The sequence below is a fragment of the Vicia villosa genome, unplaced genomic scaffold (assembly GCF_029867415.1).
Source record: "Vicia villosa cultivar HV-30 ecotype Madison, WI unplaced genomic scaffold, Vvil1.0 ctg.005460F_1_1, whole genome shotgun sequence".
Lineage (NCBI taxonomy): Eukaryota > Viridiplantae > Streptophyta > Magnoliopsida > Fabales > Fabaceae > Vicia > Vicia villosa.
In genome coordinates this window covers 30,854-44,324 of record NW_026706627.1, presented here as the reverse complement: position 1 = coordinate 44,324, position 13,471 = coordinate 30,854, and the positions used below count along the sequence as shown (strand labels likewise).

General features: G+C 35.0%; 2 protein-coding genes and 1 pseudogene across 2 annotated transcripts; all 3 read right to left on the bottom strand.

Moving 5' to 3' along the window:
* Positions 1 to 2,927: 2,927 nt before the first annotated feature.
* Positions 2,928 to 3,872, bottom strand: LOC131642629 (uncharacterized). Its single transcript, XM_058912854.1, has one exon. It carries the CDS (start codon positions 3,870 to 3,872, stop codon positions 2,928 to 2,930), a length of 945 nt encoding a protein of 314 aa, XP_058768837.1.
* A 314-nt stretch (positions 3,873 to 4,186) lies between these two features.
* LOC131642632 (glutathione S-transferase T2-like) lies at positions 4,187 to 5,270 on the bottom strand (annotated as a pseudogene).
* Positions 5,271 to 11,108: 5,838 nt separating this feature from the next.
* Positions 11,109 to 12,996, bottom strand: LOC131642628 (uncharacterized). Its single transcript, XM_058912853.1, has 2 exons — positions 12,613 to 12,996; positions 11,109 to 12,305 (listed from the first exon to the last, which is right to left on the bottom strand). The coding sequence occupies exons 1-2, from the start codon at positions 12,890 to 12,892 to the stop codon at positions 11,986 to 11,988; spliced, it is 600 nt and encodes a 199-aa protein (XP_058768836.1). The 5' UTR covers positions 12,893 to 12,996; the 3' UTR covers positions 11,109 to 11,985.
* Positions 12,997 to 13,471: the final 475 nt, after the last annotated feature.

Genomic DNA, 13,471 nt, shown 5'->3' with positions numbered 1-13,471 from the left:
AGAGTAACCTGAAGTTGTTTGAAATTATGTCGGGTCTTAAGGTGAACTTCCACAAGAGTCTGTTATTTGGAATAAATATTCCTCTGCACTGGCTAGAAGAAGCAGCAAAAGTTTTAAATTGCAAACTAGGTACCTCAACGTTCGATTATCTTGGATTACCGATCGGCGCTAAGGCTTGTAGAAAATCAACGTGGCAGCCTATCATAGATACTGTGAGGTCCAGATTATCAAGGTGGAAAAGTAGTCAGTTGTCAATAGGCAGTCGCGTGGTAATCTTAAAAGCGGTTCTGTCGGCACTTCCGGTATATTTCTTCTCTTTCTTCAAGGCTCCGTCAGGTATCATCCTAAAACTCGAATCACTATTTAAACGGTTCTTGTGGGGAGGGAGTGAGGATGAGCGGAAAATCTGTTGGGTGAAATGGGAACAGGTGTGCAAACCTTTAAATGTGGGAGGGTTGGGCTTAAAAAACTTGAGGGTTTTTAATCTTGCACTGTTAGGTAAATGGAGCTGGAAAGTAAAAAATTCAAGAAGTGGATTGTGGTATAGATCTTTAGTAAATAGATATGGTTATAGAAATGGTGAGATTAGAATAAGCGGAAACGACTCCTCTGAATGGTGGAAGGATATCTGCCGAATTGATTTGGACAGTTTAACTTCACAAAACGAGTATTCAGTGAAAGAGGCGTATAGAAATTTAGCCTCGACTGGTCAGTCGGGATCTATCTACTCTTGGGAGAAGGTGTGGAATAAGGCTATCCCATCTAACGTGTCGTGTATGGTGTGGAGGATGCTACAAAATAGAATTCCCACAAAGGATAACTTAGTTAGGAGGGGTGTTTTATCTCAGAGCCAGATTAGGTGTATCGGTGGGTGCGGATGCGAGGAGTCCGTCTTTCATATATTCTTTGAGTGCCCTTTTTTTGCAGATACTTGGAAACTCATGTGCAGATGGCTGGGAGTGCAGTCTGCCCTTATCAATGAAGGCTGGCAGCATTGGAATCAGTTTGCTAATCTGCTGGACAACGGTAATTCTCGAACTCTGAAGATGTCGATTATCTGGTGTGCTTGTCTCTGGAATATATGGAAACATAGGAATGCTAAAGTGTTCCAAAATAAGGAAATACAGATTGAGAACATTGCTGAAGCGGCGAAGATCTCAGCGTGGAAGTGGCTCAGACTTAAAGCTAATTTGATATCGGACGACATAACTGCTTGGTGGTCTAACCCTCTAGCTTGCCTAGGCATTAAAGGAGCGAGTTAAGTGTCGAGTTATTGCTGCAGAATCCTCAGCTCAATGCCGGATTGAAGATATCAGGAAATTGTCAAAGTAAATCTGAATCGAGGCGGTGAAGTATTCATATGTTTTACACTGGTCTGTTGGGTGTAATTATGATAGCAGTGGTTAAGTAGGTGAGGATGCAAGTCTGAAAATCCAATCAGGAAACAATGATGCAGTCTGCATAATTTTGCCACTGGTTTATTGTTATGTTAGGTTTAAGGAATTCAATCTACTTTGAAACAGAAATTTATCTGTTATAGAGTACTCTGTAATATTGGGGTGGGCCTTCAAGAGGGATCCATTATTATGTGGTGGCATATCTTAACTTTATCTCTGTATTGAGAAGGACTAGGTGATGTAATGTTATTGTTTTTCCCTGTGCACATCTTGTGCCTGGCTATTTTATTAAATATAAATTTGCTTATTCAAAAAAAACATGAAGCCTTGTCATGAACATTTAAACTTATGATTCCTTAAAAGTGCTTATTTGAACATGAGCCTTTGTTCAAAAATGATTCCATGCCTTAAATGACTTTTTCACTGTTATGATCTTGCATTTACTTCCATGAAAAAGTTCTTTCTTGTTTCTACCAAGTTGACTTCTGAAAAGTGATTATTCTTTAATCACGTGTACTTGGAAACGTTGTTCAGTGTCATTCTGAGAACGTTCTCTAAGGCAGAATCTTCAAATGATGTTTTGTTTGTATCTTGTGAGTGAAGCTTATTGAAATTAATCTTTTAAAGCTGTCTTAGATTAAATCACTCAAAAGCACTTGTTAGATAACAAAATGATCAGAATCTAATTAAAATTTAATTAAGGGTTTGTTATCTTTAAAACATCAAAATGGATTTTGTCTCAACACAAGGGGTTCTAACTGATGTAGGTAAACAACACAAAAATTCTCAATTTGGTCTGCCAAATTTGCTGACATGTCAATTTTGGTGTCTTTAGAGCATCTCCAATGGTGCAACCTATTGTTTGGTTCTTTGTGGGACCCATTAGTCCACATCATCTTGAAGCAACTCACTTCAATTTTCACTCCAATGGTATAATTTTAAAGAACTCATATTGGGTCCCACAATTTTACTTTGTATAATAATATTTTATTCATACTAAATTTTATTTGATTTAAAATAATAATTTAAATTATTTAAATTTAAATTAATATAAAATAAATAAAATTAAACATAAAATTTAAAATTATAATTTAAATTAATCTCAAATGCATGACATATAATTAAAAACAATAAAAATAAATTACATAACATAATTACTCAAATTTAATTTTCATCGTCCCCATGTCCAAAACGTTCCCAAATATGTTCGACTAGATCTCCTTGAAGTTGGCGATGAACTTGTTTTTCACGAAGAGTTGCTCTTCTTTGTAGTCTTGTTGCAAGATTCGGATGAGGACCGCTAAATGTTTCAGTCGTTGAGTTGTTGCTACCTGCATTATCGTAACAGTAATCAAAATCACCTCCATATGCGTGTCGTTCGTCTTCGACAATCATGTTGTGCAATATGATGCAAGCATATATGGTATGCTTGAGGGTTTCCATGTGCCAAGCACGCGCTGGACCACGTACTATTGCAAATCGAGATTGAAGCACTCCAAATGCACGTTCCACATCCTTTCTAGCTGATTCTTAGTGTTGTGCAAATAGTTTTCTCTTTTCTCCTTGCGGCATTGAAATGGTCTTGACAAATGTAGCCCACTCGGGATATATACCATCCGCTAAATAATACCCCATATTATATGGATTCCCATTGATTGTATATTGCACAGTAGCAGCACGTCCTTCCAAAATATCGTTAAACACATTAGATTGGTTTAGCACATTAATGTCATTGTTTGAACCTGCAATACCAAAAAATGCATGCCAAATCCATAAGTCTTGTGATGCTACTGCTTCAAGCATGATCGTGGGTTTACCATGATCACCTCGACAAAATTGTCCTTTCCATGCAACAGGACAATTCTTCCATTCCCAATGCATACAATCAATGGAACCTAGCATGCCTGGAAATCCACGTGACTCCCCCATTTGTAAAAGATGCTCAACATCATTGTTATTAGGCCTTCTCAAATACTCAGCCCCAAATACCTCATTCACGCCCCTTACGAATCTCTCTAAGCACTCAATTGCAGTGCTTTCACCAATTCGAACATATTCGTCTACAATGTCAGCAGAAGATCCATATGCCAACATACGAATAGCAGAAGTGCACTTCTGCAATGGTGAAAGACCCATTTTACCAGTTGCATCGACCCTCATTTGAAAATATTCATCATGATTTCCAAGGGTTTCTACAATTCGAAGAAACAAATGCCTATGCATTCTGAACCTTCTACGAAATTGGGCATCCGTGTATACTGGATTTTCTGAGAAGTAGTCGTTGAATAATCGTATATGCCCTTCTTCACGATTCCGATCTATCACTGATCTTCTTTTTCGCCTTGATGAACTTCTAGATTGACGTTCCTTCTCGAGCATTGACAACAATAGTTCTTCATCTGTGTTGTCCATAAGTTCTTCTTCAATCACCTCCCAAAAAAGTTTGTTGAGGTTGTTTGAATTGTTTGAATCCATTGAAGCGAGAGAATGGTGATAGAAAAATGATAGAAGAGTGAGAGAATGATGATAGAAGTGTGATAGAAAAATGATAGAAGAGTGTGAAAAGAATGAGAGTATATATAAGGCTAGTTTGAATAACAACTAGTTTGAATAACGGCTAGTTTGAATAACGGCTAGTTTGAATAACGGCTAGTTTGAATAACGGCTAGTTTGAATAATATTAAAATATAAAAAATACTAGAACATTGCATCTTATTACAATAGTCGTTGATACATAACAAGTACTACATAATATTTAAATATAATAAATACTAGAACATTGCATATTATTACCATCCATATTTTTCTTTTAGGTTATTACAACGTTTCTCATGAAATTCACGTTGACTATCATTCATCTTAGAAGTGTCTGACATTATGAATTGCATTGCTTCAAACTCCATCTTTTCCTTGACTAATTTGTTTTCTTCCTCCTTAAGTCGTGCTAGATTTTCCATTACTTCCATTCTTTTATTCCTTGTATCGGAAATAACACTAGAAGGAGGTTCAGTTGAATTTGCATTTTCCTTTGCCTTACCTTTTCGTTTTGCCGCCTTTTGTCCCATTGGACGCTCCATTGGAGATGATGAGTTTAACTCATAACTTGAAGGTGTCTCTGAGTTTAGCGATGCCGTGTATGAACCACTAGCAGAATTCTTTGTTCACTTTGAAGAATTTTCGGTGAATGCTCCCATCCATTTAGGTTCATCTTTTAAAAGCCGCCATGCATACTCAAGATTGAATGGTGCACCTTCATCTTGTTCATAAAAAGCATGCGCATTGATTAAGATATCTTTCTCTGATGCCCCACTTTTTTTTTCCATGAACAGCTTGTTTGTAACACCCAGCAAATTTTTGAACACAACCATTTATTCGATGCCATCGAGATTTTAATTGGCCTTGTAGCTTTTCTCGTGACTGCCCACGATATTGGTTATAATTATCGGTGATTCTTAACCAAAAGCTATCAACTTTTTGATCAACTCCCACAATTGGATCCTTTGAAACATTGAGCCATGATTGCATAAGAAGTGTATCCTCTTCCCTTGTGAATACCTCTCGAGGTTTTTTTTTAACAGAATGCCTTTGTTCTTTTTCAATTGTAGTATTTTCAATACCAACTTGAGTTGAAAATTGTGGAACTTGGCGTTCAGACATAAACCCATTTGGTGTTTCGGGTTCATGATGAGAAAAATTCACCCCATGAGTATTTATCTGTGGTCTAAAATAAATATTTGGGTTGTTTGGTGGCGGAAAAAATACGGTAGAGTTTATTGGCGGTGGGGGAAATTGAGAATTTTGCGGATTGGAATTTTGCTGATTTTGCATGAGATGGAACATTGATTGTTGAAAATTATATTGATTAGGGTCCATTTGCCCTTAACAATAATAATTTGAACTAAGAAGATGAAAAAATTGGTAAAATATATGATCAATTGAAGGCTAATAAGAAGAAATTGTGAGAGAAAAATTAAAATACTATGAGTAAAGAATAAATTTATGAGATAAAATATGACTAACATTTGCTTCTATTTATAACCAAATAAATTATAAAAAAAAAAATAAAATGAAAAAGAGCCGTTGAATAGAGTACCGTTAGAAAAAAAAATTAAAAAGAAAAAGAGATTTTAGTTATATTATTATTTTAATAGAAAGTACCATTGCTTTCCATCATCACATGCGCTTAGCTGGCGGAATTCAATTTTTAAACTTTTTCGTACAGCTGGCGTACGACACGGTATTACCTTACCGTTGTAGATGGCCTTAGTACTTCTTGCAAAACGTTTAAATTCAGTTCCTAAGATTTTCCATGTGTGCGTTAACGTGCCATGTCAGCACAATTAACTCTATTATTTAGTTAACTGGAGATTTCGACGGAGGAACTAACTTGATTAACGTTTTGAAAATTGAGGGACTAACGTGGAATTTCGTTAATTTGAGAGACTAAGTTGCCAATTTCGAATTTGCAAAAGTCAGAGACCAAATTGGGCATTTACTCAAATAATATTCCTATACTACCATTTTTAATTGGCGTAATTTGGGTATAAAGTTTGCACAATAAACTCAATATAATGTGGAAGACTGCTAAACATCTCTAGATCATGCTTGTCAGTTTTATGTTCTTGTTCTCTGAAAAAACAAGACAACGAGGGATGAGATTACAACTCTGTGTTCTAGGGGACAAACATAGATATATATACATATAACACATAACATGATTTAAAACATAATAACATTCATACATAAATTTCCATTGATAATAAAAATTATTTGCAACTTAACTTTAAAAACCCATACATGACAAGGTTATCATTAAGAAAGGTGATTCTTTCTATCAAATGTGGTGTTCCACCCACCTAACATAACTTACCACTTCTCTTGCATGAATGTTGTCTTCTTTTTTTTTTTTTCCTAGATTTCGTTTTGGTCAAAGAAGAAAAGAATTGATGTATTATCAAACAAGAAAAAAAATTGCAATGAAATATGGTGTCTTTTTTCACTTTAATTTTTTTATAATGCATAAACATTATAAAAGGTAAACGGGCTGTTGCTCGTCTACCTTTTATTAATATGTAATTATTTTATATTAAAAAAAAATTACGTATTAAGAAATATTATGAAGAAGGGTTTCTGAATAAATATAAACATTATAATTTATCGTTCTTACAAACAAGATCAACCTACTTTTTGATAGGATTAAAAATTGAATATTGAAAAAGAAATAATAAAGTGGCTGATAGCAAAATAATTGTATTGAACTATGGTGTCTTTTTTCACTTTAATTAAATATGCTTTTGATCCCTTTAAATATACCAAATTTCATTTTTAATCCCTCTAAAAATTTCCTTCGAACATTAGTCCCTCTAAATTTTCAGTTTTTATTTTTAGTACCTATTTTTTTTCAAAAATTCTTATCATGTTTCAGATGACTTTTTTTGAAAATATATCATTATTAAAACCTTAGAATACTATCAGTTCAATAAGTTGATTATTTAATCTTTAATTTTTGTTAATTTATCTATAACTTCAAATTAAAGATTAAATTGTTTAACGAAAGATTAAATAGTTAAATAATTAAACTAATGATACTTTAAGGTCTTAATAATGATATGTTTTAAAAAAAAAAAATCATTTAGAACATGATACGTGAACTTTTGAAAAGAAAGCAAAGACTAAAATTGAAAACTGGAAATTTAGAGGGACCAAAATATGAAAGAAATTTTTAGAGGGACTAAAAATGAAATTTAATATATTTAGAGGGACCAAAAACATATTTAACCCATTTATTTATAATGCATAAAAACATTATAATCTACATTTCTTACAAACATAAAAAAAAATGATCAACCTACTTTCTAAAATAATCGTTTCCATGAAAGGACTAAGCACTTAACTCCTCCAAAGTTTAATTCATCCATTTCCAAGCTACGTACTCAAGATAAACATAAATATATACGGTATTCCAACTTGTGGGAGACTGTTGAGTGACAAATTATTAAAGGGAGATGCTATTGACGATGAGATGATTCTGTTGATCAAAGTGATGAAGAACATAATGCACCTAAATTGCTTGCTACACAAGGAATCAAACCTCTAGTTGACAAATCAGAGATAACTGAATCTCATGTTTCTAGGAAAAGCTAGTGGTTATAGGATTCAACGAAGCCAAGCTCATCTTAGTTAAGCTGCACGTTTCTTCTTGTAGTATAAATAGACTTACATCATTGTAATTTATCATTATGAAGAGATTCATCATTAATATTGTTCAATGAAGTAGTACTTGTACTCTCTTTTTCATTTGTTCAACAGTGATAACAGATATTCATGGAAAATAAAATTGGAAAATTCATGCAATTTTCCTGGACTCAACTAATAATAGTAAAGGTCCCTAAGAAAGCTCTAATGTTTTGATTTTTCACTACCCAAATTTCGGATAGAAATTAACATGTACACAACAATAAATCTTGAAACAAATTTGAAAGTTTCAATACATTTTATTTATATATGTACCGATACACTTGCTGAGATGGATAATTCTGATAGGTTCACAAATAATGTTTATTAATTTTTTTATATTAAGCACTATTTGTGGACCTATCAGAATTATCCACCTCAACAGTGTACCGGTACATATCCAAATAAGATGCGTATCGGAGTGTTCACCTTTATTTTATTTTATCTTATCCTATTCTATTTCACCTTGAACTTCCCTTTTTATCTGAATAAATATTTAACTTGTTGGTCCCCATGAACTTAACTCAGTTGGTAGGGACATCACATTATATATGCAGGGATCGGGATTCGAACTCCGGACACCCCACTTATCCACCTTAAGGTGGAATTTCTAACCATTAGACTACTTGAAAAAAAAAATGTATCCTCTTTCACTTTCACCTTAGAGATCATAATTGAATTTATGAACAATCTGTCAAATCTCACATTAAATCCATCTACAAATGTTGCTGCGAGATATGAAAATAAGGGGAATAGATCCTTTAATACTGGAGGCTGGAGAAGTGGAAATCATAGAGGTGCAAGAGGAGGATGAGGTAGAGGTCGTTTGTATAGAGATAAGACAAAATGTGAGGTGTGTGGCATGACCAACCATGTAGCTGTATTTGATAAATCCTATATAGGACAACCACCTGAGGAAAAACTACAGAAGCATGGAGGACAAAACCATAATGCTTTTGTCGCAAGCTCAAATTCAGTCAGAGATCTAAATTGGATGTAATGGTTACAATATTAGTGCAGAGGAATAAGGTACTGTTTTATTAATATCAAGATTCAACTTCCAGTGTATAACTTAGAAGGAATCAAACGATTACAAGCATGGAATGATAAGGAGAGAAATCTCAGTGTGAGGAAGAAGAGAGAAGAATATTCTCATACAAATCATTCACACCCTCAGTCTCAATCCCAATACTATAAATACTAGGGTTAATGGATGAACCCCTGCAGCTTGCAAGAAGGACGACGCGTCCTCATTCCTTTTCCCACTTCCTGAATTTGCGGATCTATAACGGCATTTCTTGTGCTGGCAGTTTCTAGAATTTTGTCCAGCTGTCCTCTCTTATGACGTGGCTTTTCTGTTACATTGGAATTTCAACAGCGGTTCCAGTAATCATGTCACTCATGACTCAAACCACCTCCAAGAATTTTCTGAACATGATGGTAAGACAAGCTAAGTTGTTGGCAATGCTAACAAACTTAAAATTTCAGCCACATGCTTCACTAAAATTGAAACTCATCAGAAACCTCTAAGTCTTCATGAAATACTTTATGTTCAAGATATTACTAAGAATTTGTTAAGTTTTTTTCTAAACTAGCTACTGGTAATAACATAATTGTTGAGTTTCATGCAAGACATTGTTTTGTGAAGGACAAGATGACAAGAAAACCGCTAATGGAAGGGAAACTTAAAGATGGGTTGTATCAGCTTCCTACTGTCATTTCTTTTCTCAACAAGGAACCAAATGCTCACATTTCTATCAAAGAGAGTTGACATAGGAGGCTTGGACATCCTAGCAGCAAGGTATTAAGATGAAGTTTTGAAGAACTGTAGTGCGAAAGTTCCATTTAGCTAGTGATAAAAATTTCTTTATTGTGAAGCTTGCCAATATGGAAAATCTCATTTGTTACCTTTTAAAAATTCCTCTTCTCGTGCTTTGGAACCTCTAGGTTTAATCCATACTGATGTTTGGGGTCAAGCACCAATAAATTCTTCTTCTGGTTTTAGATACTATGTTCATTTTGTTGACGATTTTAGTAGACATACTTGGATATATCCTCTAAAACAAAAATCTGAAACTTTGCAATCCTTCATTCAGTTTAAAAAATATGGCTAAAAACATAAGTTTCAGTTCCACACCACAAAATGTGTGTTCCTTGGATATAGCAACTATCACAAGGGCATTAAGTGCGTGAACTCAAGTGGAAGGCTTTTTATTTCAAGATATGTTTTTAATGAGAATGATTTTCCATTTCATGACGGTTTTCTAAACACTATAACAAAACACCTGACATAATAACAGAACCTTCTTTCTTCCATTATTCATCTATTTCTGCAGTTTCAAACAATTCTCAAAATATGGAAGATGTTCAAGTTGATGTAGAGGCCAGTAGTAATCAATTGAACAGAAGTGAATCTCTTCTGGATAGCAGCCCAGAAAACTCACCAAATTCCTCTACAACAGAAAACTTGATTCATAATCAATTGAGAGAACCATAGCAAGTATCACACGAGACACCATTGGCTCAGAATCAAGAAATTGATTACACTGATATAGAAGCTGATGGAGAACAAACACAACAAATAACTGAACATAGAATTTGTACTAGAAGAAAGCATGAAATCTTCAAGCAAAAACAGCCTTATATTAGCGCAGTTGAGAAACATACCAATGACAAAGAGCCTACGATAGTTGCTGAAGCAATGCATGGACCAAAATGGAAACATAAAAATGGTACATGTGGACTCTAGTTCCATATCAAGGGCAGGAAAATGTCATAGGCTCAAAATGTGTTTTCATAACTAAATTCAAGGAAGATGGAATAATAGAAATGAGAAAGGAAAGATTGGTAACAAGGGGTTTTCAACAGACGACAGGTTTGGACTATGAAGAAACCTTTTGTCCAGTAGTTATGGCAAGCACTATAAGGATTATATTGTCAATGAAAATATATTTCAATTGGGAGGTTAGACAAATGGACATAAACAATGTCTTTTTAAATGGACATAAACAATGCTCTTTACTTATAAAAAAAATTAAAAAATTAATTAAATTAGTGACAAACTACCTGAATAATCAAAACAAATCAAGTGCCCCTGTTGTCACCTTCTTCCGAGAGATGGTGTGTCTCAACTTCACTGTATTCCCATGACACAAAAACTCCAGAGATCCAAAAATACTTTCCTTAGCAAGAGCTGACTGGATGAATTTTGATATGCGATAGATTTCAACCTTGCATAGAATCTTATTTTTTACCATTTGCGACCATACCGCGATGGATGAGTTGCAACAGCGGCTGAATGGTTTACTATCTTTAAAAAGATACGTATCTATTCTCTCCACAAAAAATTTCTCAAAACTGGGTTGCCGCCGGCGCCACTATGGGGAGGCAGTTAATTTGCTTGTGAGATTATGAAAACATCAACCCTCCCGGTAAGTGATTTAGAAGACATTTTTAAATCAAATCTTCGTCGGTTTTAATGGGTAATCAAAGTTTCAAATTTATGGGAACATGGATAAAGTTTGCGGTAAAACAAGACTGAAGGCTTTTAACCTCAGCAATTTTTTTTGAAGTTGTCAAGGTTGGTGAAACATCCAAGGAAGCCGCTGATTTTATACGATGGAGTTTGCCATGACAAACCCGCCCCCTGCGGATGTCATGTTAGTGAGCGGTGATCAAGATTTTTGTAACGCCCTCCACCATTTTCGGGGCATAGGGGTATCATGTATTACTTGTTCACCCCACCCACGGCTCCACATCGATGAAACCCGTGGATAGGGTGAACAAGTAATACATGATACTCATATGCCCGAATATGGTGGAGGGCGTTACATAAATCTTGATCACCGCTCACTAACATCAGATCAGCAGGGGGTGGGTTTGTCATGGCAAATTCCATCATATAAAATCAGCGGCTTCCTTAGATGTTTCACCAACTTCGACAACTTTAAAAAAATTGCTGAGATTAAAAGCCTTCGGTCTTGTTTTACCGCAAACTTTATCCCTGTCCCATAAATTTGAAATTTCGATTCCCCATTAAAACCTATCCGATGAAGATTTGATTTAAAAATATCTTCTAAATCACTTACCTTATATTTACCGGGAAGGGTTGATGTTTTCATAATCCTATAAGCAAATTAACTGCCTCCTCATAGTGGCGCCGGCGGCAAACCGATTTTGAGTTCAGTCTAAGAAATAAATTAACAGGATAAATGTTTAACTTACATCATATAAGAGAAACTTATGCATATTAACAAAAAATACTTATGATAATTAAATACTAGAGATCACCCTTTCTCATATTTGAAAATTTGAATTTCAAGCGAACCTCAGAATCGGAGCCCCTGTTGTACTATCACCCATCAGAATGGGAACCCTCTTCATCAGAATCGGAGCCACGAAGTTTCATAACTTGTTCCTCAGATGCCGGAGATTCTCCTGAAAATAGACTACGCACAAGCCATACTCTCTTGGAAAGTGAAACGAGGGATGGTGCACATGCCTCTGGGGATGCAAGAAGAATATTATACTTGCAACATAGGAGATAATCGATTGCATAAGTAAATCCGCCATCATAATCATCATCATCATTGAATATAAATAAGTAATTTGCAGGTGGAGGGTTGGATTCTGCCCAACGCAACATGTCCACAATGAGCATCACAGGCTTCTCATCTATTATCAAACATAAAATAAACTTTAGCATAAAAAACACGATTTATCAAAACTTGAGACGTGTAAATTGAAAAAAGAAGTTGCAATAAATGCATCAGCCCTCTGAATTGCGCACTGATTGTAAATCATAGAAATAAATTCCCCCAATATTCACACAAAGACCCACATGACAACATCGTCATCTTCTGCAAAACCCTAGACAGTAGTATTAATTCCTAATTAATACTTGTTAGTCTAACAAAACCCTAAACAAATAAATTACAGATAATTTCAATTTCAATTTAGTTTAGAATCCATTATAGTTTACCTTTAGGATAATGGTTGATGGAAATTCCGGAGGACGAGAGATCCGTCAGCACATGTTCGGGAATTTTAGTTGCGTTAACTTCGTCAACGTAGCAAGAGATGGAAACGGAACCCTTGTACTCCTCCTTAGCAAGTGCTATACTGATGTTTTCTTTTATACGACAAGGATCAACATCCTTGTACTCATCCCAGTTTTCTAAAACCCACCACACAGATACTTTCTCAGACTTGTATCGCTGGTTCAACTCCTCCAATTCTGATGCTGTCTCAATTAGAACCATTTTATCTGAATCTGAACAAATGAAAAGACCAAGAGAGTTGAGAGGGTTTTGTATTGTTTGGGTTTCTATCCTCTCAATTTATACTTAGGTTAATCAAAAATGTAGATAGGTTAATCAAAGGGAAAGGGAGGCGACGATGGAGAGATTGTGTGAGGGTGAATCGCGATCGGAGAATGGATGAGGAGTTCTTCCGCGGCCGTTCGTGTAAGAAAGAACAAGGTTTTGATCGTGAGAGGTGAAAGGTCACAAAATTTGAAAAAAAAATTTAAATAACAATGTTTAAAAAAAAATTTACCAAAAAAACAAGTGTTTTAGAAAATTTACCAAAGTGTCTAGGTTTGGCGGGACCCCCTAGAGTATGCGCCAAACCATTTGGCGCATTAGTACAAAAATTAAGTGTATGCGCCAAATGATTTGGCGCCAATGTGGATGTTTCTTTTTTTTTTAATTTTTTTTTTTACTTTTTACTAATACTTATACGCCAAATGAATTGGCTATTTCAAAAAAAATTGTACTAATGCGCCAAATGGTTTGGCGCATACTCTAGGGGGTCCTGCAAAACCTAGACACTTTGGTAAA